This window comes from Diplotaxodon limnothrissa, linkage group LG7 (assembly GCF_057381915.1).
Source record: "Diplotaxodon limnothrissa isolate DT_005_m linkage group LG7, D_limnothrissa_male_GT1.1, whole genome shotgun sequence".
NCBI classification, from domain to species: domain Eukaryota; kingdom Metazoa; phylum Chordata; class Actinopteri; order Cichliformes; family Cichlidae; genus Diplotaxodon; species Diplotaxodon limnothrissa.
The window spans coordinates 52,800,055-52,825,734 of record NC_140602.1 but is presented as its reverse complement, the minus strand read 5'-3'; the positions used below and the strand labels follow the sequence as shown (position 1 = coordinate 52,825,734).

General features: G+C 40.4%; 4 protein-coding genes and 4 non-coding genes across 8 annotated transcripts; 7 read left to right on the top strand and 1 right to left on the bottom strand.

Annotated features, from left to right (window-relative positions):
- The first annotated feature begins 6,991 nt into the window (after positions 1-6,991).
- rpl7a (ribosomal protein L7a) lies at positions 6,992-10,289 on the top strand. Its single transcript, XM_085358422.1, has 8 exons — positions 6,992-7,025; positions 7,932-8,052; positions 8,258-8,407; positions 8,654-8,794; positions 9,170-9,249; positions 9,522-9,652; positions 9,965-10,034; positions 10,128-10,289. Exons 1-8 carry the CDS (start codon positions 7,023-7,025, stop codon positions 10,230-10,232), a joined length of 801 nt encoding a protein of 266 aa, XP_085214548.1. The 5' UTR covers positions 6,992-7,022; the 3' UTR covers positions 10,233-10,289.
- On the top strand, positions 8,107-8,180 carry LOC146629209 (small nucleolar RNA SNORD24). The gene has a single exon (XR_014906442.1). It is a non-coding gene; the product is annotated as a small nucleolar RNA SNORD24 (small nucleolar RNA).
- On the top strand, positions 8,489-8,560 carry LOC146629208 (small nucleolar RNA SNORD24). Its single transcript, XR_014906443.1, has one exon. It is a non-coding gene; the product is annotated as a small nucleolar RNA SNORD24 (small nucleolar RNA).
- LOC146629207 (small nucleolar RNA SNORD36) lies at positions 9,011-9,083 on the top strand. Its single transcript, XR_014906435.1, has one exon. It is a non-coding gene; the product is annotated as a small nucleolar RNA SNORD36 (small nucleolar RNA).
- On the top strand, positions 9,310-9,386 carry LOC146629206 (small nucleolar RNA SNORD36). The gene has a single exon (XR_014906428.1). It is a non-coding gene; the product is annotated as a small nucleolar RNA SNORD36 (small nucleolar RNA).
- Positions 10,290-10,862: 573 nt separating the features above from the next.
- Positions 10,863-14,204, bottom strand: surf1 (SURF1 cytochrome c oxidase assembly factor). The gene is made up of 9 exons (XM_085358421.1): positions 14,056-14,204; positions 13,878-13,938; positions 13,381-13,505; positions 13,188-13,270; positions 12,815-13,006; positions 12,643-12,715; positions 11,352-11,514; positions 11,131-11,212; positions 10,863-11,036 (listed from the first exon to the last, which is right to left on the bottom strand). The coding sequence occupies exons 1-9, from the start codon at positions 14,116-14,118 to the stop codon at positions 10,976-10,978; spliced, it is 903 nt and encodes a 300-aa protein (XP_085214547.1). The 5' UTR covers positions 14,119-14,204; the 3' UTR covers positions 10,863-10,975.
- Positions 14,205-14,255: 51 nt separating this feature from the next.
- On the top strand, positions 14,256-17,206 carry surf6 (surfeit 6). The gene is made up of 4 exons (XM_085358420.1): positions 14,256-14,456; positions 15,868-16,071; positions 16,160-16,242; positions 16,394-17,206. The coding sequence occupies exons 1-4, from the start codon at positions 14,366-14,368 to the stop codon at positions 17,081-17,083; spliced, it is 1,068 nt and encodes a 355-aa protein (XP_085214546.1). The 5' UTR covers positions 14,256-14,365; the 3' UTR covers positions 17,084-17,206.
- A 1,857-nt stretch (positions 17,207-19,063) lies between these two features.
- kyat1 (kynurenine aminotransferase 1) lies at positions 19,064-25,019 on the top strand. The gene is made up of 13 exons (XM_085358419.1): positions 19,064-19,314; positions 19,393-19,451; positions 21,183-21,330; positions 21,460-21,609; positions 21,741-21,827; positions 21,957-22,079; positions 22,245-22,365; positions 22,448-22,524; positions 22,607-22,696; positions 22,871-23,057; positions 23,144-23,220; positions 23,739-23,825; positions 23,914-25,019. Exons 1-13 carry the CDS (start codon positions 19,243-19,245, stop codon positions 23,971-23,973), a joined length of 1,338 nt encoding a protein of 445 aa, XP_085214545.1. The 5' UTR covers positions 19,064-19,242; the 3' UTR covers positions 23,974-25,019.
- Positions 25,020-25,680: the final 661 nt, after the last annotated feature.

The following is a 25,680-nucleotide window of genomic DNA, read 5'->3' as shown; positions in this document are numbered from 1 at the left end:
TACATTCAGATTCATAAACCGCAAAGTGCGCTTCGATTTCGTAAAAGTCCCTATTTACGGAAGTGACATAATACTGTACGTATGTCAGAGGTACGTAAGTTAAATGGGTCCCTCGAGTCCATCGGTTGACTGTTTACAGTGCCGTGAAAAAACGAGTGTGTCTCCTTCCCCATTTGTCTTTTCTTGTTTAGTTTAGTTTTTCTTGTTTGATTGTTTGGTTTTGTTTTGTTCTTTTGTTTTTTGTACGGGGCTCATATTTGTCACATTTTCTTTTCACAATTTCAGACAATTTAAATGAAGCTAGAGTAATGTTTGGCCTCTGGCATTCAAAGATTTCTTTACACAGATTATGAGTGGAGATAGGTTCAGGCACTAAGTAATATATGAACATATATACAATATTTTTTGTATAGATACAAAAAAATAAACAAATAAGTAGATTAAAATAACATACATGAAATTCACCTAGGACCTGCACAAAATATAATTTTACAGGTTTACCATATTTGACCCACTTATCCCACAGTTTTAATCAAAATCATTTTTCTTAAGAGAAAGAAAGTAGTCCTTTCCATAGTATAAATGTCACGTGAGTGCTTTTTTCTATGCAGCTGTCAGGACACCAAATATATATTCATCAGGGCATCTTAGCCGAAATTATCAAGCAAATGTTAATGTTATGCAGTGAAATCCCAAAATAAATATAAAATGTAGTACTTAAATGATGTTTTAAAAGTGAGTCTGGGGAAGGGGACAGCAGTCCCAACAACAGTGTCACGGTTTGGCAGAAGTAGGACCCAAATGCAGGACTTTCTGAATGTAGACAATGTGTTTATTTACAGCAAAGAATACCAACAAAAGTACTAATAATTCACAGTGTGTGAGTTCTCTGTGCGACAGTTCCTCAATTCCCATGCAGTGATTTTCCTCCGTGGTCCACGGTAAATGTTCCTCTATCCTCTGAGTCTATGTACATAGGTGCCCAGCTCCCGCCACACGTTTCTGCAATCCTCCTGGAAACAAGAGACACTTCAGTTAGTACATCTTCACCTTATGAGCAGGAGAACTGTGTTCCTAATACAACGAACCTGCGCCTAGCACTGCTCCGCTACTCTCTTAAGTAGTGCTTCCTTGACAAGGCTGATCAGTAATAGGTGATATTTCCACTGCACAAGACACTTACAAATGTGGATTGCACAACACTGGACATTATATTTCTTCATTTCCATTTAATACTTGTACGGCTGCTGTTATTGTATATATATATTTATATTTCTTCATACATTCTTATATATTTCTATACTGTGTATTGTGTATTTTGTTGTACAGTTATTTTCTTTTCAATTTTAACTTATATATTTTATCTTATTCTTTCCCAGTTAAATTTACCCTTCATTCTAATTTGTGTTGTACAGTTATTTCATTTTTAACTTTCATTTTTATATTTTATTTTATTTTATTCCTTCCTAGTTAAATTTATCCTTTTTAATTTTCGTATTTATTTCCTATCTTATTCATAGCCTTTTCTTTTTTTCTTTAGGTCATGAGCAGTTGTGTAAGCATTTTACTGCATATCGTACTGTGTATGACTGTGTATGTGACAAATAAAATTTGAATTTGATTTGATTTGATTTGAATGTGATTACTCCAGGTGTGGCTGGCTCTAAGGCGAGAAGACTCTCAAGGCCTGGTGTGGCAGCAAAACCCGAACATCACAGCACACACACCCTTACATGTACACAGGGAAACGAGGGACCAGGAGCAGACAATACCAAACAAACAACAATAGACAATCCTGAGAATCTGATAGACCGTTTTTTGGTAAACCCAATATTGCTACAAAAACTTCAAAGTAGAAGACACGTCTTGGGTCTGTGAGAGTGGGGACGGAAGAAGACCATTTTGAGACAGATTTTATGGCAACGGACCTTGGAACGGTATCAACGATGAATAGATTAACCAGCATTGCAACTATTGGACCATCAATGCTGGTAGGAAAGAAGCTGCAGAACTGCATTTGTGGCTGGTCAAAACTAACAACTGACATGGGCCAAATACGGCATGACATGGCTAATGACCTCAGGCAGATTAACAACACCACACTCCCAGAGAAACTGAAGCTCTGGTGCTTACAGTTTGGGTTGTTACCCAGACTACTGTGGCCACTGATGATGTACAGGGTCTCGCTTAATCATGCCAATCGAATGGAGAGGCTAGTGAGCACCTACATGAGGAAGTGGCTTGGACTTCCGAAATGCCTAAGCAGTGTTGGACTCTACAGCGACAGGATACTGTCATTGCCTATCCCTAACCTAGCAGAGGAGTTCAAATGTGCAAAAGTGAGGCTGGAGATATCACTCACAGACTCCTGGGACTGAGAGGCGCTGCTCCCACCCTAGCAACGGGGAGGAAGTGAACCCCAGCCATGGCTGTGCTACAGGCCAAATCTGCTCTTCTCTATCATGGGCAACGTCCAACAGGGCAGAGGAGGGTTGGTCTTGGAGCAGTAACACCTTTCTGGTAACAGGCATCTGTAACCGAATGTTGAAATATGATGGTGGAGGAGGTGCGTCGACAGGAGGATGCAGCCAGAAATGCCAGAGCTATCTCCCACCGATCACTCACCAATCACACATTTTCTTAAAAGCTTGGACTTTCCTGAGCTGGCAGACACCCACAGAGAGATCTTGGATGCGCCATTTTCCAAAAAAGAGATTTGCGCTGCAATTTTCTCTCTACAGTCAGGGAAGTCCCCTGGCCCAGACGGCTTTTCGGTAGAATTTTTCCAAATCATTTGCCCCACAGCTCGTACCTCTACTCCACTCAGTTCTACCTGAAGCATTCACACAGGGCAAACTGCCAACCTCCTGGCACGATGCTTCCATAACTTTAATTGCAAAACAGGGGAAAGATCCAACTGAGTGTGCGTCATACAGGCAAAATTTCGCTTTTGAACGTCGACTTTAAGATCCTACCTAAAGCGCTGGCCCACAGGTTGGAAAGGGTCCTGCCAGCAGTCATACCTGAAGATCAGTCTGGCTTTGTTAAAGGTGCCACCCCTTTTTCAACATCCAACGCCTTTTTAATATCCTGCACATGCCGTCCAAGGACACTCCAGAATGTGTTCTTTCCCTTGATGTGGAAAAAGCATTTGACCGTGTAGAATGGAACTATCTATTTGCTGTGCTGGAAAGATTTGGGTTCGGTCCCAACTTCATCTCATGGATCAAGTACCTATACTTGTCCCCTGTTGCGTCTGTTTGCACTAATAGCCAGAAATCAAAACCATTTCAACTTAAACGAGGCACACGTCAGGGTTGCCCCCTTAGCCCATTGTTATTTGATCTAGCTATTGAACCCTTAGCAATGCTTTTTCAAAGCAGTAAACTTGTCCAGGTTATACAAAGAGGTCAAACTGAACACAAAGGCTCTCTCTATGCTGACGATTTATTGCTTTCTATTTCAAATCCAAATACTTCCCTACCGTCTATATTGTCACTACTCATGCATTTCAGTCAAGTCTCTGGTTATAAATTAAATCTGTCCAAGAGCGAACTTTGTCTATTAAATGAAGAAGCGTTTCCAATAGATTTGTCAGGTTTCCCCTTTAAAGTGTTCAAAGAGCAGTTCACCTACCTGGGTATCACAATTACAAGAAAGTATAAACAACTTCTCAAAGCCAACTTTTTTACACTATTGAAGAATGTCAAACAAAGCCTTCAACAGTGGTCACCCCTGAACACAACTCTGGTTGGACGAATTAATTCAATTAAAATGAATATCCTTCCTAAATTCTTATACTTATTTCAATTTTTACCGGTCTTCATTCCCAAGTCTTTCTTTACAACTCTAGATTCTATAATCTCCTCTTATATTTGGAAGGGTAAACGACCTCGAGTAACTAAGGTGCACTTACAGAAACCTAAGACTGAAGGGGGTCTGGCACTCCCTAACTTCCGCTTTTACTATTGGGCTGCCAATATTCGGTCCCTGACCTACTGGTTACAGTCTGGGGAAGGTGTGGGCGCAGTTCAGGAGACATTTCAATTTGAATAATTTTTCACTTCAAAGCCCCATCCTTTCAAACCACCTATTCCTCCCACCAACTTTGGACAACTTGTTCCAGGTCTGGTTTAGAGCAGGTATTATTTGCTTTAAAGATCTCTTTATACACAATAAACTAGCATCATTTGATCAGCTGGCAGGAAAATACAGTCTTCCCAAAACTCACTTTTTTAGATATTTACACCTCAGACATTTTTTGCAGTCCCACCTCTCCAATTTTCAAGAAGCTCCAGCTGCTAAGTTACTGAACGAGCTCCTTAATTTGCAACTATCAGGCAAAGCTGTAATGTCTCGCATCTATAACAAACTGTGCAGTGTAACCCCAGCTCCCGTTGTGGGCCTCAAGTCCACATGGGAGAAGGAGTTGGGTATATCTATGTCAGATGACGTCTGGGACTCAGTCTTCTCTCTGGTAAATTCTACATCACTCTGCGCCCGTCATTCCCTGCTACAATTCAAAGTAGTCCACAGGGCCCACTTATCTAAATCCAAACTAGTTAAGCTTCATCCCAGTTTAGACCCTCAGTGTAACAGGTGCGGGTCTAATGATGCCAATCTAACCCACGTGTTTTGGACCTGCCCTGCCCTGGCAAATTTTTGGGAGGAGGTTTTCTGCACTTTGAACAAGGCTACCAGCCTGAAACTAGCTCTCAACCCCCTACTTGCTCCCTTTGGTACAGCGGGAGAGGATGATAAGTATATTCCCAGAGCAAAGAGCAGGGTGTTTTCGTTTTTTCTTCTCTCTTTTTGTTTTTTGTCTGTTTTTGTTTTTTTTTCTCGTTGCTTGTTTGGTAAATAATAAGAGAAGAAAACAATGTTCCAACATGAGTTCTGTTTTGTATTCATTGTAAACAGTTTGTGTTTTTCCATCTTCTTTTTTTCTTTGTAAACTATATCCACAAATACTCAATATTTTGAATAAAAAAGAAATGCCAGAGCTGTAGCGCTGGCCAAGCAGGGTCGCTGGATGAATTGGGAGTGTCTTGAAAAGAGGAAACTCAATGGAGTGAAATCTGCAGAATGGAGTGTAATAGGCTAAGTTTCATCATCTGAGCCACATATGATGTGCTGCCTTTCCCCATAAATCTGCAGCTTTGGTTTGGAAAGGACCCATCCTGCCCCCTGTGTGCACACCCAGCAACACCAAGAACATTTTGGTTTGTTGTAGGACTAGCCTTACTCAAGGCAGGTACACATGGAGACACAACCAGGTCCTCGGGTGTCTAGCTGAAAAAGTTGAGTACAAAAGGGAATCCATTAACACCCAACCTTTCACAAACCAAGAGGAGCATCGGTATTTGTCCGGGAGTAGGACAAGCTAAGAACTAGCTCTTCAACCCCCGGATCTGGGACCGCTGAAGGTCGCCAGGGATTGGCAGATGCAAGCTGACTTGGATGAGAGACTAATTTTCCCCACAGAAATTGTTACACCTCATTTGTGACCAGACCTTGTCTTTTGGCCTAACTCTCAAAAACTTGCTTATGTCATTGAGCTGATGGTACTGTGGGAGGATGTAAGACACATGCCCTGTGGTGGGCCTGCCTGAGCCGATGGTGTCTTGTGATAAAAGGCCGAAACACCCTGTGAAGTTAAAGCACACAACTGATGATGTGTCCTGCTGGTAAAGCTTCCAGGCTGCCTTTCCTCATAGTAGCCATCCCTCAAGACTTTCTCCATTAGAAGCAATGCAATATCAGGGATTGTAACAGCTAGTCCTTTTATTGAATCACAATATTCATTAAACCCAAAGCAACACATGAGACCCGGGTCCTGCAGCGGTGGAGAAATTGTTCTGGTGGCCTGCTGCAGATCTGGCAGTGGCAGAGAAAAAGTTCTGATGCCGACCACAGGTCCAGTGGCGGCGTGGCATGGCAGATGACCAGCGATATGATGGAGCTGCCAACTGTGGCTGAGCAGCTCAGGCTATGGTAGGTCGAATAGGTCCCCACAAAGAACAGACCTCTGGCGTGGGCATGGCAAGTCCAGACAGCCCACAGAACCTCTGGCTTGGGCAGAGCAGGTCCTTCCGGCATGCTGACCTCTGGCTCAGGCAGAGATGCGACTGGGCCTGAAAGCAGTGTAGAGGCCACAGGCGGTTGAGCAGGTGGCAGCATGGCAGCTGCAGGCATGAGCAGATGGCAGCGTGGCAGCCGTAGGTAGTTGGTGGTGTGGCAGCTGCAGGCGGTTGAGTAGGTGGTGGCATGGCAGCCGCAGGCGGTTGAACAGGTGGTGGCGTGCCAGCCACAGGCGGTTGAACAGCAACAAGCTGTGTGGTGGTCAGTTGGATCAGGTGGCAGGATGCTGGACAGACATGGCACACCCTCAGGGTTTAATCTAAAACCCTGGCTGCTAAGTTCAAAGGAAAAGTTTTAGATATCGGTAAATACACAGAACACAACTACTGGTCTGATTTCCTCAGTTTTTGCACACCATGCCAAGTTTTGGGAATCATATTGTTGGCAAAATACTATTTTATGCTTGTCAAATAGTATTAAACAAACTAAATGGTCATAAACTGCAGTACAGAATTACTATGATCAATAAAATAAAGTTAAATCAATTATTACTGTTTATTTTCTTCTACTTTTTAAGTTTTCGTTTTTAAAATAAAGTGAAACTAAACTAGAAATGTGTGGTATGACGTTACTACGTCATAAAAAATCCTATGCTTTTAAAACAAAACGTTAATGTTAATTTTTCATTCATATAAATGTTTAGAATAATATGTTTTATCAGTGCGGCAAAGAAAATTAAAATAAATCCCAATCATTGATACGTCAGTGTAACACAGATTCCGAGTCAGTATTCCGTTTTTTAAGAAACAAAGCTTGAACTGGCAGGTAGCTGTAAAATCTGACTTCAGATCGGCACTTTTGGAAGCCACGTAACACGCAGCAAGCCTCGCGGTATTTACGCTACCCAGCATGCCCCGGTCTTCCTTTCTGCCTGAACCGACATGGTGGGTACATAGCTGTTCCTTCTGGGGGAAATATGTTATCTGTTGTATCTGTTTGCATCCTTTCATACATTTATATTTTTATACTGTAGAAAGTGCCAATTAAGTCTTTGAACTTTGTGTAGGGCCGTGATGTTAATATTGTGCTTTGATGCTGTGTTGTTTTTGCGAAAAACGTAGGTTATGTTGGTCGATGTGTAACCGGTGCTAACAGTGCTGTGGCTGCCTGTGGAGTGCTGAAGCTAAAGGCGATGAACATGCTTGTTTTAGAAGCTCGTTTTTGTTTTGTTTTTATTAAATTTTTGTGTTTTTCTTTTTAATTTTCCAGACGGTTGTATGTATTTTGTAAAGTAGAAGTACAATACTACCGGGGTACAAGTTTGTGTGCCCTGCTAGTTTACTGACTAGCATTAGGGAATGGGCCTGAGCGTGGGTCGGTATTAACCTTCCTTTTGGCCTCACATTAGTTGTGTTTCTGTCGTTTATTGAATGTATTCACAAACACGCAAGTTTTACCTACGTTTTCATTGATACGTTATCATCCAGAATCGGTCTTTAGTTCAGTGTGTATGACGTCCCTTAGGTGTTGGTGTAGCAGCATGGAGATTAGTTGAGCTCTGAAGTCATTCTCTGGCTTTTGGGGTTTATTTCTTGCTTTTTGCATTACAGCTCTAAAAAGAACTAAAGTGGTCTTTTGATTGTATTTTTGCTAGATTTAAAAATTATTTTGTGGGAAATTGACAAGGGTAGTTGCTAAAGCTAGGCTAAGCAACTCCCTGACACGGTTGGGAAAGGTAGAGCAGTGTTGTAAGTTTACATGCGGAGTAACATGTTTACAAGTTAATAGTCATGTTAGGTTAAAGTTGCTTGTGTTTATGCTTCTGTAACACACTGTTCCCTTTTCCACAGCCTAAGGGAAAGAAGGCTAAGGGGAAGAAGGTGGCACCAGCCCCTTCAGTGGCCAAGAAGCATGAGGCCAAGAAAGTAGTCAACCCCCTGTTCGAGAAGAGGCCCAAGAACTTTGGCATCGGTGAGTATCTGCAGGTGCCACTTTATTGGGGGCATAAGCTAGTGGTCATACAGGTGCAGATGATGTAAAAGAATATTTGCTATCTTAATACCACTGATGACAATATTCCCACCAAGATCGCTGATGCACATTATATTAACATTAAATTAAGAGAAAGTTTCTGTTTAATGGTAGATAATGATGAATTTGTTGTGCTTTACCACAGGCCAGGATATTCAGCCCAAGCGTGATTTGACACGCTTTGTGAAATGGCCTCGTTACGTCCGCCTGCAGAGGCAGCGCTCCATCCTCTACAAGCGTCTGAAGGTTCCCCCTGCGATCAACCAGTTCACCCAGGCTCTGGACCGCCAGACTGGTAAGTACAAGCAAGTGGTTTTCTTCTGTATGGCAGTATGTCAGAGTTGTCATGTGGGTTCTAAGAAGGACTGTTTCACTGTGCAAGTGATGTGAAAGAGTATTTGCTATCTGACCAGTTATGCGGACGATTTCCACCAAGATCACTGATGCATGTGTTTGTAATCATGGTAGCTTTGTAGTAAGCCAAACTTGTTGCCCAAATTTCAGTGTTTACATTTTTAATTTTAATTGGTTTCTTCCGCAGCCACTCAGCTGTTCAAGCTGGCTCACAAGTACAGGCCCGAGACCAAGCAGGAGAAGAAGCAGAGGCTGCTGGCTCGTGCTGAGCAGAAGGCTGCTGGAAAGGGAGATGCCCCAACAAAGAGGCCTCCCATTATCCGTGCAGGTGAGTTTGATTGAACAAAGTCCTGTCTTTGTTAAGCTCCACAGTTTAGTAAAAATGTATTAAAGTTTAAGACTTGTGCTGGCCTAGTTGGCAGCTCGGTCTTATGTATTTCAGGAGTGCTGCTGGAATTGTAGGTTTGCTCCTAAACAGTCTTAAACTGTGCATTAGAACCTATTTTGTGTTCTTGTTAGTTCAGCCTCATCTGACTTGGCCTCAATGCAGTGATGACCAGAATTTCTTCACCTGAAACTTGCTGTGATGGTTTTTGAGCTTTTTAACCCTGAGCGTTGGCCAAAAAATAATGAAAAGTTTTTCTGGATTAAGTTGGTGGATCAAACATTTTAATTTCTGCCTTTTGGTTTTCGCTCTCTGCAGGTGTGAACACCGTCACCTCTCTGGTGGAGAGCAAGAAGGCCCAGCTGGTCGTCATTGCCCATGATGTGGATCCTATTGAGGTGAGATTGGTGTAATATGTGAATGCATGTTGGGTTCAGTTTAGTGTAAAAAGTGGTCTCTGGCAATGATGTCTGAATTTCTTCACCTGAATCCTCTGTGTGGATCAAAACATACGAGCTTTTTAACCCTGAGCACAGACCACAAATGAAAAACAAGTTATCATTTATTAATTTTTGTAAAAGGCAATATGGTTGCCACACTCCATGGATAAACTCAAAATTTTTTGCTTCCTGAAATGTTAATACTTCCTGTGGCTCCCCTGAATTTCTAGCTCGTGGTCTTCCTGCCTGCTCTGTGCCGCAAGATGGGTGTCCCTTACTGCATCGTGAAGGGGAAGGCTAGACTGGGCAGACTGGTGCACAGAAAGACATGCACTTCATTTGCCTTCACACAGATTAACCCGTGAGTATGAACATACACTGAACTGTGCCCAAGTGTGACAGTGAAGTTTGGCAAATGATTTTTAGTACGTGTTCAATAACTGGCTGGAGAAAAGATTCGATACTTCCTCTGGAGTGAGATCTTAGTTCACATCTTCAAATTTGCTTGGATTATTTTCTACAGCAGTTGACTTTTTAATCAGGGACCACAATATGTATAAATTTGAAGTGACTTTTCAGACAGGAAAATTTAGTCATCTGAATACAAGTGTCGGTACTGCATTGACCATCTTTTCTCTCTTTTTTTTTTTTTTCTTTTTCCCCCTACTCCTAGTGAGGACAAAGGTGCACTTGCTAAGCTCGTGGAAGCCATCAAGACCAACTACAATGACAGATACGAGGAGGTGAATAGCCATTACTCAGTTAGCAGTGTTTACATTTCACAAATCCTAAAACAAATTGTACAAATTTTAACTGTTCGCAATCTCATTTTCCAGATCCGCCGTCACTGGGGAGGTAACATCATGGGTCCCAAATCCACAGCCCGCATCACTAAGCTGGAGAAGGCAAAGGCCAAGGAACTTGCAACCAAGCTTGGTTAAATTGTTTGGAATAAAAAAATGTATGCCCTAAAAGAAGAAGACTTCTGTTGTTTAATTTTCAAACTAAAATGATAGAAATGTTAGAATCAGATTGCAGGTGTCAACACAGTGACAGCAGGAAACGTAAACATGGGAGCATTTTAAATTCTGATTGTAATAAGGGTGGAACTGACATTTTTAGGTTTCCCATGCCGAATCCTGAAGTGTCACAGTTTAAATCAAGATGATAATCTTGGGCATTATCTGACAAATTGCTTGAAATCGGGATAGTTTTTTTTTCTTTAATAACTGAGAAACCACAACTTGAAAGGTGAAAAATATCATGAACTCTGCCTTTCAATTCCTGTAAGTGAAGACGTATTGATGGTCTAAGTTTCTGTAACTGGAGTTACTGAATCTGATCGCACTGAAATTACTTATATTTAGTATCATCCAGCAGTAAAGTTAACCTGTTTAAAAAAACAAACAAAAAAAAAAACAGAAAAACTGGCTTAAATTTAACATAAGATGCTTTGTCAAAACCACATAATTTACAGGACACGAGGCGCTTTTTTTTTTTTTTTTTTTTTTCCCCAACGGTTATTATTGGCACATAGTACATACAACAAGGTAAATGACAGAATCCCCGATCTTGAGTACTTTATTTACACATGAAGCTATTTACATAATATATGTACCAGGCTGGAGCTACAAGTTAAGCACAAACCCATCATTCAAGTACCAAGTAAAATAATTTTATTGCTTTAAATCCTCTTGATGAACTTTGCATACCACATGTAGGAAGTAGCTGCACACAAACCATACCTAGAAGAAAAAAGTAATTCTGCATTTTATCAATCAAATGCACCTTGACACATGAGTGTAACAGATGTACAGCAGTCCAAAACAAAACACTCACCATGTTATTATGTACTGCATGTGTTCATTCCTCAGTGTGACCCTGGTCTGTCCACCTATTGGCCCACCAGGAATAGTGCTACCTGCGTGAGACACAAAACTTTTAATTACTTTCAAATTGAAGTGTTTCTGTTGATGTGAGTGAGATAAACAGCATACATGGAGGATTGCAGAGGTTTAATCTTAATGTAAAGTCACTGCGTCAAAGAGCACTAAACATACCAAAGTCGGCATCAATGAAGATGGGTGCGGCTCCAGTGACTTGTGCCATCGCTTCCAGGTCACGGTAATGCCAGCGGTTTCTCTCCACGTCATTGTTTGGTACAAAGGGTTTACGATTCTCTGTCAGTCTGACCACTCCCACCAACTCCACCTCATCCTCCACCTGCATAAAGGCAGCATTTCAGTGATTCAAGTGTTTACAACAACACAAAGGTGGTGTTAGTAGTTTAGCGAACAGTCAAGCGGTGTAAGTCAGTTCTGTAGGAGTAACATGACAATAAATGGGTCTTCGAGGCACTTTCACAGGCATATTTAAACTATTCAATTACTAAAGGGAGTTGGGGCCTAATTGAAGATGAATTCTCAGTGCATAAAGAGGTTTTCAAAACTGGAAACACCCCAGGCCTATACCAGGACGTGGGATTTGTCTTGACCAGGTAACTTCAGGGATGGTTCGCTTCTTACCAAGGTGGATCAACATAGTAACTTGTGCTCCAAAATAGGTTATCTGTGAACAAAGTAAGCCATACTTGTTCATTATTTTTCTTTGTGCTGTTTAACATGTTTAACATTAACACGCTAACTGGGGCCTGCAAAGTCTGGCATGTAGCTACTGGGTTTTTTGCAATTTCTCTAAGCATTGCACAGTCTGGCCTTGAGGTGTTTTGCCAGGACTTCCACTCCTGGGAAGACTGGAAACTCTTCAGTGTTTTCCATTTGTAAATAATCTTTCTCAACGTACAATGATGGATTTCAAATTGTTTGGAAATGGTCCTTTAACCCTTCCCAGATAGGCAAGGGATCATTGCTGTTATCTCTTTGGTATTCTGTTAACACACACATAAATGCTCCAGACCAGCGAACTACCAAAACCTCTACTTTTACTGAGGTGCTCATACTTGCTTATGATCAATGAATCAAGTGCACTTATTTATCAGGGTGTAGATCATTTTTACACATGCTGCTTCTGCATTTTGGCTTAGTTTTTGTTCAGTAAATAATTACATGGTGTGATGTGTCATGTTGTTGTTCATCTGAAGTTGTATTTAGCCGTTAAGACTTGCTGTCAACAAGATGACTTTTTATTATGTCGTGGTATGTAAAACCTAAGAACTGAACTGTAGTCTTAGTTCTAACATAGCTTGTGACAAACCTATTAGACTTATAAGTTAGTCTTATTAGTCTTGAAGAATAAGTTAGTCTTTGTGCAATTAACAAATCTCAAAGACTTAACACTCCAGCCTGGTGTAAAACCTCTGTGTTTACCCAGCATCTGATGTCTTCCCCTCACCTGTCCCTTCATCCTGGTCTCTGGTCTTATTTTCTGCCTTGGCACGAATCCTCTGTTCACCAGGATTGTGATGCTTCAGTGACACAGACGGTATAAATCAGTGTTGAGAGCAGCGATGTATCAATCAATGTACAGATATTGCTATGGTGAGATGTTTTATCTGGCTCCTTACCCGAGGTCGGTACAGTGGAATGGGGTGATGACATTAGCGCCGGTCTCTGCACTTGAAGAGAGCCTTCCTGCTTCTCTGGCCTCTCTCTCTGGGTCGACTGGTGAGCGGGGCATAATGTATAGCTCTTGGGAGTGATCGTAACGTCCACGTACCTTGACTCTTCTGTACTCGAGGTTATTAACCTCATAAGGACTAGAATGCAAGGCGGGAAAATGGTATGTAAATCTGTGCCTTAATGATTCACATATGTAAAAAACGCAGCTTATTCAACTTCTGCACATTAAGATATTACATGAAGTGTTAAAGAGCACCTGTTATACTTTTTCATATTTTCTGTCATAGATACAGGACCTAGCCACTCTCTGCCACTTACTCAAGAGGAAGAGGAATGGGTTCTGCCGTAGTGAGTCGGGTCAGGTCATCAATCAGCTTCAATTTCCACTGACGCCTTTTCACCTACAGATGAAGGCAATGAAGACACTGGAGTACACCCAACAACAACCAGAAAGACGTAACTGCATTGTGTGTATTTAAAAAAGCAATAACAATCAACAAATAAGTGGTACCTGCCATGTGCCGAGGCCAAAGGTGGTGGCAGGGATGAGCAGCAGGAACCATTTAAGAAAAGAGTCTTTCTCTGCAGCTGTGGCTGCTGTGGAGCTGGACTGTCGTCCAAAGCCAAGGAACCTGCCTGGATATGTAAAGAATAATAGTGAAAGGTGGATTCCTTGGAGAATCGAACAGCATATTGACATAACAGTTACAAATAATATAATGGAATAACGTATATATGCTACCCAAAAAAATTATACACAAAGATTATTTCAGCAGCCATGGAGACAGACATTAATGTAAACCGAACAGGTTTTGTTGATTTTCTTATATTATTACGTAGTAATTACTTTTTTACCTAATTTCACCATTAAAGACAAAATACCATATAACAGATACAAAACAGATTTATTTTCTAGTCTTTTTTTTTTAAGTGGAAAAAATATGTAACAGTGACTTTATTCGCTAATTATCTAAAGGTGGTGTAATTGTTGACAAGTTTAGTTTGTACCGTCTACACGTTTGAAGGCTCCTGGCAAGAAGAAAGACCTCTTGGTGTAAAATGCATGATTCTGAAATACAAATGTATAAAATAAACTCAGCATTTTTGCAAGTCGTTCACTCGGCGATGAAAATGACTTTGACGTTTTTTTTTTGTTTGAGACGAAAAACTGCGAAAACTAACGCACCTGTGTTTTTAGTGTCGGCAGCAGCCTCCGGGAGTAAGTCAGCAGAGATGTCAGAGAGACCATTCTGAATCAAAACAACGTGGAAATGGATGAAAATGGACGAGACAACCGGCTACATTACAACTACATAACTGACAAGTTTCTGCTTGGAGGGGGACCACTTCTGGTGTTACTACTTCCGGATTGGGGACGCCCCGCCCCTTTAAATTTTTACACACGTGCGTATGTGAACGTGTTGATGTTTTTATCGGTAAATATCGTGTGTGTGTTTTATCCGGATTAAAGGTGGGAGCCCGTTTCACTTGTCGACATGGATCTCGCCTCAAAGGATTCGTACATTCAGAAACTTGCAAGTAAAGTGTTTTCTCAACGAGACCAGGAGTCCAGGAAGAGACCGTTCGGTAATGTTAGCTAAATGCTTGGGTTTGTTTACATGGTAAAATTGAAGCTGTAGTGCAGACTTTAACATTTAGGTGTTATTTATTGTGGAAAAACTACGTAAAACTCAGCAAGTGTCATCAAACCTTGTGCCACGGTTTCACGTTTTACCTACTTTGTACCACAGGAGGCGCTACAGTGTTTAATCTGATGGCTTTATGCGCCCCTTGTTCATTAAAGTTACCAAACTGATAGCATGTCAGAAAAATAATCTGCTATTTCTCTTAAAATACTTTTTTTGTCCCCAAAACTGATTTAAAAAATGAGTTTTTTGTCATTTATTTATCTAAATTTCTAAAGGTATCAATTTTCTCCTTTTCACTGATTTCATTTATGTGGGAAGTTGTAGATAACAAGATTAATTTATAACTCGGTGGGAACTAATATTGTAAATGACCTTTTTATGTCTTTTAAAGTTGGCTCCATAGGTTTTTGGACAATGCTACTTTTTTGTTGTTTTTGTAGTTTTTCCTCTGTACACTGTTGACTTTAAATCAATCAGGCAAGTGCAGAGGCTCAACTTTTATTCAAGGGCTTTAACAAAAGTAATGCAGTCACTATTTAGGTGCCACAGAAGTTTTACACAAATCCCCCTTTTAAATGTTCAAAGTAAATAGACACATAAACTTAATTTAAAATATAAATAAAGTCTTAAATACTTCTGCAGTCTTCCTAAGCAGTAGATTTCTTAAGTCTACAACCTAGTGTTGTGTTTCCTCCCTTGAGATGCTCTGACAGGCTGTGCACCCAACTTAAAGACTTGGTTATATTCCATTGCAGACGCAGACAACTGAGATTCAACAGTAGTTCCCATTACACTTCTTTAATGTCCTCTTCAAGTCCATCAGCTGGGGCTAATGCATGGTTGTTGTCTAGGACTCAGATTTAAAATTATAGAGAAAAATCTATGCAATAAAAGTGACAATATGGCAAAATGGCTTAAAAATGTCTCATTGTACAAGTATGTGCACACTAGACCTCCAGGTGGACTACTTTTAAACCAAAGAGCTCATAACTTGTAGACATACATCCTTTGATCACATTATGCCAGAACAGGTTTTTTTCATATTAAGAAGTCATGAGATAAACTGACTGGCAGGTGTTTTACTGCTAATAGGATTGCTTTTATAAGAGAAGAGTCACCCACCAAATCAGCTGTGACTGGGTTTTTTTTTCTCATGAAAAATGAGGAAACAAGCTGATCATGAGTTTACCAACAGAAAATTTCAAATCCTCTTTTCTCCAGTTAGCTGACGTTATCTGAACATGTTGCAGGCCCTAGGCTAGTAACTGTAATAGCAATGTTGTAGAACTGCAGTGACACATTATATACATGCAATCGTCAATATGTGCATTGTGTTTGTGTGTGTACAGTTCATTTCAAAGCTAAAAGTGACACTGGTCCTCCAAAGAAGAAGAAAAAATGCAAAAAGAAAGATGAGGCCACAGATGGCAAGACTCCCAAACCCCAACAGAAGCCTTCACCCTCTCCAGCAGCACAGAAAATCAAAGCTGCCGTGAAACCAAACGGGTCCAACACTGAGGCCGCAAATGGAGCTGCACACCAGAAGCATCAAGGTATACCAAGCCTACGCTGGTCCTGTGTGGAGGTTTTTCTCTTTACATAACTGGGTCTCATTTAATGCTTATTTTCTTTTTCTTTAAGGAGGAAGTGTAGACTCCAGCTTCACTACAGTCGATGTATTACGCAAAAGGCTCCATGAAAAGATTGAAGAGTCCAGAGGACAGGTATGCAGTTTTCAGAGATGGCACAGTATGAAAGACAGAGACTGTAGGGGGGGAGGGGTACTGAGGATCATCTAAAACAGGAAGTGATGTCACCGCTGGGTGCCCTAGAATTATTGTTGAAGCTTAACCATGTTAACCTGTCTTTTATCAGGGAACTCCAAAGGATGCATTATCAGAAGCTGTCCAGGCGAAGCGAGCAAAGCGAAAGCTGGAGCGGGAGCGCAAGAAGAGGAAAAGAAAAGAATTTCTGATGAAGAAACTGGCTGAAAAAAGTGGGAAAGAACAGCCGTTAGAGGTAAAACAGGAAGAGGAGCACGTCCCTGCCTCGAGCAAAAGAAATGAGACTGCTCTGGTCTTCAACAAGGTTGAGACGGTGGACGAGGGTTATATAGACAAGAAACAAAAAAAGAAGATCAAGAAACAGGGGATAAAAGGCCAGATAACTCCTCTGACGGGGAAGAACTACAAGCAGCTGCTCAGCCGCGTGGAGGCTCGCAAAGCCAAGCTGGAACAGCTGAGAGAGAAAGACGAGGAGAAGGCCTGCGAGATGGAAAAGAAGATCATGTGGACCAACATGCTCTACAAGGCAGAGGGCATCAAAATCAAGGACAACGAGGAGATGCTGCGCGAGTCGCTGAAGAAGAAGGAGAAGAGGCGCACTCAGAAAAAGAAGAAATGGGAGCAGCGGAGCGAGCACGTCCTAGAAAAGATGCAGCAGCGGCAGGACAAGAGGCAAAAGAACCTGCGGAAACGCAAGCAAGTCAGGGCAGAGAAGAAGAAGGACAGGGCGCGGAAGAAGGGCCGGGTGCTGCCTGAGGACTTGAAAAAAGCCACAGTTTAGTCGAAGGAAAGACAACTTGCATCTTGTTTCAGTTTCTGTATGGCACTGTGATATTCACATGATAATAAATGTTCTCCTTGTGCAGATATTGCCTGACCCTAATGCCCAGGAGAAATACCTTGTTTCATGGTCAATAAAATGGTATTATGAACATGATAATGAATATAATTCAAATTAACAGGCTCTGTGTGTGTGTTTGTGTGTGTGCCTGTTGACCAAAAAGACGCTGGTTAGCAAAACATTTGCATAGCACAAATACAGCCAAGTAAGCCTGGTTTTCTCTCAGGCCAAACGCCAATGAGCGCCAACTCATTAAATATATTTTTTAATTTTATCGATGTAATTTTTTTAATTTGAACTATAAAAAGATTAATGACTGTGGTTTAACTTTTTTTTCGGACTACTTTGTCACTGGCAGTGATAAAAGTCAGTCCTGAGGCTGCTGGAGGATTACCTGAGTAGGGGAGACCGGGGATAGTTGTAACGTGGGTCAGTTGTAACACTTCAAATTTCTCCAATCAGGGCTAAGTTTCAAATGATGTGACTCATCCTGTGCATGCCCAATTCAGTTCTGCTATCACATGTGAAAAATCAGCACATTTTGTCAAAAACAGACAATTTAACACCAAAAAAAGTAATTTGTATGCCAAAAAGTAAGTTTTTCTACTTTATTTCAATTTCTAATAGCATTATCTGCTTTGCAGTTAAAGTCATCAAACTTAAATTATGTTATTTGTATGTCTATGGGGATATATTCTGTGTAGGTCTTTAGTGCTAATGTTTTAGCCGTTGGCTGTAATGTTAGCTAGTTCATGGCTATAGGAGTCTGGGTCAGTTGTAACAGCAACAGTCTGGGTTAGTTGTAACAATAATGCAGATGTTACAACTTACCACACTATTACTTTAACTTATATTAAACAAGTTGGGGCAACGACATCAGCAGAGAGAGGTTCACTGGTCGCATTTGTATATGTGGTTAATGCCATTGGCAACACAATTCCTCCACTGTTTGAGTTCCCACACATACATTATGCAGACCACTGTGTCAGAGATGGACCAGTAGGAAATACTGGTAGTGGAAATAAATCAGGATGAGTGCAAGAAACAGATTTCCTCATCTTTCTGAAGCACTTTGCAAACCACACCAAGGTATGATAAAAAGTAATGGAATTGCGATGCTGGTGAACAACTACATTTTTTCAGCTTCATTGTTATGTTCAAAATTGGTGCAAGAGTTGTAGGTTATAATGCCCACTGAGCCAATGAGGCCAAACTCAAGGAAGACCAACCAAAATTAATGAAATATTCAGTTGCAGAAAATTCCATAATTTGTCTTTTTTGGGGGGTTGGAATATGTTCAAAAGCTAGATTTCTGCATTCTGTCACACACACACACAGCTACATAAATGGATGTAAGTGCATTCATGTGTTGAATAAACAAAGATTACATGTTAATATTTTGTTAGTACCCTTATTTCATTGTGTTACATTTTACCCCAGGATATGTTACAACTAACCCAGACTATGGGGTTAATTGTAACATTTCACTCTTTGTGTTTGAGACCATACCATGCAATGGGTAATTGTGCTGCAGAGAAAATAGCTGTACTATTTAATAGCAGAGACATGTAAATACTTTGCATTACATTTTGAATCCACTACCTTAAAAGAGCTCCAATTTACAGACAGAAATGTCAAAAATGTTACAACTATCCCCGGTCTCCCCTACTCTCCGGAAAAGAAAAAAAAAAAAAAAGCAACTGCAGGAAATGAAACGTTCAGGAATATTTCTCCTAAATTCACGGCTACTTTTTAAAACAGTATTTAAAAAAATAAAAACTAGCATATGGTTAGTTGATGACATATACGTCAACAGAGCTGAACCGCGGCTTGAGTTTTGGGCCCGTGTTTGTCTGTTGTCCGTGACGTTTCTAATTGTAATATCTCGCCACGCCCACACAGGAAGTAGATATCAAAACACAAGGAGGCTGAAGGGGAGTTGCTGGGACCTTCGTTATCAACTCGCACTGGTCCCAAACAACAGCAACCCTGGATTTTCAGGTGAACAGAAACGTCTACAGATATTTTTTTTCCTTCTGCAGGGACTCAGTGACAACATTAAATGTCGTCTGCTCCTGTGAGGCTGTGATCATTTATTAATGGGAATAATCAGGAACATTGCAGCAAGTTTGGTCCTACTTCGGCAGAGTTCAGTTAAAAACAATCATAAGGTAGGCACAGCTCCGTTAAACTGAAGACAGAGGTCTCCAGCATGACCGCGTATTTTAAAGCTTGTTTTGTTGCTTCAGGTCATAATGTCCAGGCGACTTCACGCACGCAGGACAGACGGGGTGGATAAGAATGTCTGGTGAGTAAATACACTGAAATGTCCGTGTTTTTGGGGGGGATGATTACTCAACCAAAGGTAAAGTATCATATGTGTAATATTTTAACTATAACAGCAAAGTAATATTTCACAACAGAGTCTGCAGTTGCTGAGCACGTTTAAAGTTGCATTCAGGTACCTGCTCATTGGGCGATTTATGGTTAAAAGAAGAAGAAGAACAGAAACAGAAAGAGAAATGTTTTTGTCAGCATATTTCACTGAACTGAATTAAGCTGACCTGCTTTCTGCCTTCTCCTAAACAAATTGTTTAACTGAAAAAAGAAGAAAAATAAAAATAAAACTCTACCAGTTTGTTGCTTATGACCTGCCTCCTACCTCCACCAATCGGATGTATCACCTACATCTGATTGGTTGAGAGCAAGGTCGCACAGTTTGGAGCTGAGCCACTTTCTTTTTTCTTTTTTTTTAAGTGTCACAAACTAATAAAAATGTGCTTCATAGTGGAATCCATATATGTCATTATAGACAGCAGAAAAAGTCAGGTGTTTTATTTAATTAAGGTTTTGCATATTTTTAATTATTGAAATATTGCCACATTTAGCCCACCAGAGCTGTTCACCCAGCCCCTAGAATATGACTGAATACAGGAATAGCCTAATAAGTAGTATCTCTCATTTAACATTTCTTGTAGTGTTTCATGTGCACGTTTTATGTCACCAAGCTATAAAACCATTTCTATGACCACCAAACACAGCTAAAACGACAAACAATTAAAGAGCGGGTAAACAAATTCAGTGAAAAGATGCAAACACAAATTGCAGATTCCCAGACTCCACAATGTACAAGTACATTGCATGTGTAGGCGATGATTATCTTGAAAGCTTCACAAATATGAAACCTAAAATAGTGTATCACAATCGCCCTTTAGTGGCTTGCTCCAGTTCAAGTAATGCAAGTATTAACAGTGACAAGGGATAAGGAATAACGTAAATTTAGAAATAGATAATTAGCATAATTAAATAATATATTACCTATGATACTATTTTTATTTTATTTTATGAGAGCTACTCACAGTGTCTCCTGAGAAAAATTCTGGCCCTTGGATAAATGTAGTTGTCCCCAGCCCTAGGCTTAATGGTTGAGCTAGTAAATTACAGTTTGCTCAGATGGGCCCCGAGTGATCAGATGTGTGACTTCATGAAGGACTGCACTGCATTTTTAACCCTTGGACTCCGTCTCAAATACTGAGACACTTCCACATTTTGATTGCGTCTTGTTTACAAAGGTCAGCATTGAACACTTTCATAGTTTAGTGTTTAACTTTTACCCAAGTCTGTCATCGTGGGTCAAGTGCAAATGTGTCTGTCACAAGCCAAGCAGATTTCTGCAGAATATAATGGCAACTATCACAAAAAGAATGTGCATTAAATACTTATGTATGATACACGTTTTAATAGGACTTATTAAAAAAAATGTCAGATCCCTGTCATTTTTAAGGAGTCATTTTTTGATTCACAAGTCTAGAAAACTAATTAAACTTGGTCCTTCAAATATTTTAGGGTAAAGATGCTACCACTCTAAAATATAGATTCTCAGAAGTGTAACTCAAGCTAAAATAGAATGATGGATGCTTGAAATCAACAATCTTCTTAACTGAGATGAATTGAAATGGAACAAACCCTCTGATTGTTTCATTCTTACTGACACATCTCGTAACATCATTGCTTTGTCTCACTCACCTCACGCCCACAGGGTTGAGTTCACACAGCTCGCAGCAGATTACAAAGCAGTGAACCTCGGCCAGGGATTTCCCGACTTCTCCCCTCCGCAGTTTATCCAGGAGGCCTTCTGCAAGGCCATCAACGGAGGACCTCAAATGCACCAGTACACCCGAGCTTTTGTAAGCACAAAGGCATCCCAAAGGGGGACCCGATTTCAGTCATTTTTCTGAGGGATTAAAAGGACAGATGAAATTGAAATAGTTGCAGAGCAAATAATGAATGGCTTTTTTATTATATTCTTTCCTCAGGGTCACCCCCCTCTTGTTAAAAGTTTGGCTAAATTCTTTAGTAGGATTGTTGTACAGGACATCGACCCTCTCGAAGATATCCTGGTGACCGTTGGTGCTTATCAGGCCCTCTTCTGCGCTTTCCAGGGTCTGATTGATGAAGGGGATGAGGTACAGAAATCAACAAAGTGATAAGTAGTGCTGTCAAAAAACAAGAAACTAGTGATCAACGTTCAAGTGAAAATATAAAGAACTGAGAGTTGGGTTTTTTCTCTCTCTTAAAAAAGTAATTTACGTTTCAGGTCATCATTATCGAACCGTTCTTTGACTGCTACCAGCCCATGGTGGTGATGGCTGGAGGAAAGGCAGTTTATGTTCCTCTGAGACCAGTGAGTGGTTCATGTTTCTAAAAAATAGAATAGAAACTGATAATTTCACATTTTCTTTTCAATTTAGGATCCTCAATGTATGGATCCTGTACATATTTCTTCTCTTTTGTGTTTTCCCATTTGCAACAGAGAGAGGGCAGTGCTATCCTATCAAGTGGAGACTGGGTTCTTTCTGCTGACGAGCTGGCCAGTAAAATTACTCCTCGCACTAAAGCCATTGTTATCAACACTCCCAACAACCCATTAGGCAAGGTAAGATTAATTATGCCCTCACGAGGCCGTTACCGTGCACATAAGTCTGATTTGGGTTGTGGAATTTTCAACTAATGGGATTTTATTTTCTTGCCATTTTCTATGTTTTCATTTAATATATCGACTTTACTCTCGGATACAAACATGCATCCGTGTGTGTTACAGGTTTACAAGATAGAAGAGCTCCAAATGATTGCCGATCTGTGTATTAAGCACAATCTGCTGTGCTTCAGTGACGAGGTGTATGAATGGCTCACGTATGATGGAGCCAAGCACATAAAGATAGGTGGGATAGCAGATTACACACAAACTAGCTAGCGACAGTGCCGACGTGTCATCTAATGTTTGTTTTTCCTATTCTTTGGCAGCCAGCCTTCCTGGCATGTGGGAAAGAACTGTAACTGTCGGCAGTGCCGGAAAGACATTTAGTGCTACTGGCTGGAAGGTAACACACAGTCTGTAGGGTCATTGTCTTTGCAACACGTTGTTAGTGTGATCTGATTTGTTTTTTTACTCATATTTTTCAGGTTGGCTGGGCCATCGGCTCTGGAAATATCATCAAATACATGAAAACCATCCATCAGAACTCTGTTTATCACTGCGCAACAGCCGCTCAAGTAAATGCATACTTTCTAAATTAATATTAGTACTACTTTAGTAGGGCTGTGAAATTATAGCTATTTGAGCAGATCAATTTTGTTTTGTTTCTTTCTTCTTGTGCTTTATCTAATCAGAATTGCTTGATCAGGTTAAATTTTAAAACTCTCTCCATCCTTCTTCCTTACCACCAGGAGGCAGTCGCTCATGGATTTGAACGGGAATATGAGCTGTTTGGGACTCCTGAGAGCTACTTCCAGCAGCTTCCCACGATGCTGCACCACAAAAGAAAGAAGCTGGCCTCGTGTCTGGAGAGCGTGGGGCTGCAGCCTATCATGCCAGAGGGAGGCTACTTCATGGTCACAGACATCTCCTCAGTCAGTGAGTGATGAACAGTCATCTTTGTTTTATACATCTTTCATCATCTGAAATCAGTATTTACCTTTTTGTCTTTTTTCCTCAAACAGAGGTGGACCTGAATGACCTGAGCACAAAGGATGAATTGTATGACTTCAGATTTGTTAAATGGCTCATTAAAGAAAAGGTAAAAATGTAAGGTTTTATTGACGTTTGTTTGGAGTAAATGTGGGGATATAAAATGATTGATCTGGGCACATGTTGTAAGGTCATCCTTAAGATGATCAAGGGTGGAGGGTGGATAAAGAAGATGGAGCGAAGATCGAGGTAAAAAAAAAAAAAATCCTGAAAGGTGAAAAACAGTACTGAAGATTCAAACTCTCAAATGTAAACCTACACCACATTAATGAGACATAACCAATCAAGTCCTTCTGCTTAGACCAGCGATTAAAGTGCGTGGTACATATCTGAAGGGTGGGTAACAGAGACATAAAGAGTTGCATACTTTTTGATGAATGCTCCCTGAGCTTGGCGAATTCTAGAAAACTGTTGGGGATAGATGCCCCCATGTAAGGAAACTGATGATGAACAGGACAAACTTTCAGCATCGATTGGAGACAATTGATGCTAAGTGGTCAAAATCTGATCCATTGCCACAGATTTTGAGTTTTCTTTGTTGTTTTTTCCTGCCTTTTCTATCTGCAGGGTTTAGCAACAATCCCCGTCTCTGCGTTCTACAGTCCAGAGCACAGCAAGGAGTTTGACAAGTACATCCGATTCTGTTTTGTTAAGGTAAACCTGACCTTTCTTACTGAAGTGGTACATCTCAAGAAACAACTTCCTGTTTGTCAGTCTTTCTGTCTCTGCTTTCTCCTCACAGGAGGACTCCACGCTGGATGCTGCAGAGGCCATCTTGAGAAAGTGGAGTCAGAAAGAGTAAACTTACCACTGATGTGAGGCTTTATCCGTCCACCCAGATTCTTCCAGTCTGCTTAAACTCAGGTGTTGACCTGATCCAGTTAAAGGTGCACGGACAGAGCATCCACTTGCACTTGAGCAATCACTGAGGAAGTATTTTTCAGTAAATATTTTTAAGTTAACAATATACCTCTACATCACAGTTTACCTCCAGGGATATTTGCCCTTACTTTGAAGTAATGAAATCACTGAATAAAAGCATCCATTAAACTGGTAAAATAAGTGCTCTGTGCTCAGTAACCTCATCAACACTTATGTTGCACTCCTGCCAGATAAAGGAATTTGTTTAGAGAGAATTTTTATTTTGTAGTCATTTCTAGATGGATGTGAGTATTGCTGAACCAGGCTTAATGTATTAGTCACAAATAATCAGCCTAATTTAATCATCAGTGATGAGAAGAGTCAATATATTCCTGATCACTTTATGATTGCTAATATTAATTGTTCTCACATGAGCCATTGGCTGAGGAAGACTGGGAACATGAGCCACCCATTCACTCTGTAACAGCCACTCTCCCACCACAAGTGGGCACCAAAGCTGGTACTTCCACTTGCTTCATTTGGCAGTGCTTTATACTGGATGAATAAAACCATCCATTTTCTGTCTCTGGCTGGAATTAAACCAACAACTGTTGGTAAGGATTTATACAATGAAATACATTCACTAATAGAAGGTCTCATTTTTTGCATTAAGAATTGAGGCGTATGAGTGTTGCACTAAAAATGGGAATTCTGTTTTCTGCGAGTAGATTTTTCTATTGATTGGATGTAACTGCCATCATTTTAAAGGCTGTTATTCATTTTACATCAAAGGACTTTGGTGTGAAAATCTGACATTAGCACAAGAAACAAGAAGTGCTAGATAAGGGTAGAAAGAGTTGTATGTGTGCTTTCAGATGATGATGATGATAATACCACTACTATTACTACTAATAATAATAATGATGTCAGGAGGGGTAGCACATAGAGCAGTATTAATTCAAAATAATAATGGTGGCATACTGTGACACGGCTATTAATTTGTCAGTTCATTAAAAATGTATTTCAAAGATATCAGTGTCTCACTTCTTGTTTTGTGGTTAAGGGTGCGTCCTGAATGTAAAGCCATAAAACCAGTTATCTACCCATTTTTGAACTTTATATTAATATCAGCATAAAGCACTTACAGTTTTATAATATACATGTTTTTGCACTGTAAAGTGTTTGTCATCTTCAATAAGGTTTGTATGCACTGTGTTACCTTTGGTATTTATGCTGATTTTGTGCCTAAAGACACATTCTTAAATTGTTTCTTCAAAGACACGGCATCATGCTGGACTTTGCACATGCCACAGTAATTTGGGCTGAACCTTGCCGTTACAGAAATAAGTGTTTTTAATACCGTGGCTTCTATTTATTACAAGCAAGTTTACACACATGTATAAATGAAGAAAATAGCATCTGAGCTATGGTTGTTTCCAACAAACAGTGACAAACCAGATGACTTGGCATCAAAATCAATACGGATCTCCTCTGGGATTATCGGTATGTTGTATCTGTTTCGGAACGCTCTGTACCTGCAAAATTAACTAACATTGTTGAACAGCTGACTTATAAAGGGGGAAAAGTACTTGTTTATGGAAAGTGGAGAGGTTAATTGGGAATTTCTGAATAATGTAGCTCCAAATGA

Excerpts from the sequence above, each read along its gene's own strand:
- kyat1 (XM_085358419.1), top strand. The coding sequence starts at position 19,243 with ATGGGAATAATCAGGAACATTGCAGCAAGTTTGGTCCTACTTCGGCAG. Across the intron at positions 19,315-19,392 it reads CAGTTAAAAACAATCATAAG|GTCATAATGTCCAGGCGACT; the intron begins GTAGGCACAGCT and ends TTGTTGCTTCAG. Across the intron at positions 23,221-23,738 it reads AATGGCTCATTAAAGAAAAG|GGTTTAGCAACAATCCCCGT; the intron begins GTAAAAATGTAA and ends TTCTATCTGCAG.
- rpl7a (XM_085358422.1), top strand. Across the intron at positions 9,653-9,964 it reads GCCTTCACACAGATTAACCC|TGAGGACAAAGGTGCACTTG; the intron begins GTGAGTATGAAC and ends CCCTACTCCTAG. Across the intron at positions 10,035-10,127 it reads ACAATGACAGATACGAGGAG|ATCCGCCGTCACTGGGGAGG; the intron begins GTGAATAGCCAT and ends CTCATTTTCCAG.
- surf1 (XM_085358421.1), bottom strand. The coding sequence starts at position 14,118 with ATGGTCTCTCTGACATCTCTGCTGACTTACTCCCGGAGGCTGCTGCCG. Across the intron at positions 11,213-11,351 it reads CTTCATTGATGCCGACTTTG|GTAGCACTATTCCTGGTGGG; the intron begins GTATGTTTAGTG and ends TGTCTCACGCAG. Across the intron at positions 11,037-11,130 it reads ATGCAGTACATAATAACATG|GTATGGTTTGTGTGCAGCTA; the intron begins GTGAGTGTTTTG and ends TTTTTCTTCTAG.
- surf6 (XM_085358420.1), top strand. The coding sequence starts at position 14,366 with ATGGATCTCGCCTCAAAGGATTCGTACATTCAGAAACTTGCAAGTAAA. Across the intron at positions 14,457-15,867 it reads GTCCAGGAAGAGACCGTTCG|TTCATTTCAAAGCTAAAAGT; the intron begins GTAATGTTAGCT and ends GTGTGTGTACAG. Across the intron at positions 16,243-16,393 it reads TTGAAGAGTCCAGAGGACAG|GGAACTCCAAAGGATGCATT; the intron begins GTATGCAGTTTT and ends GTCTTTTATCAG.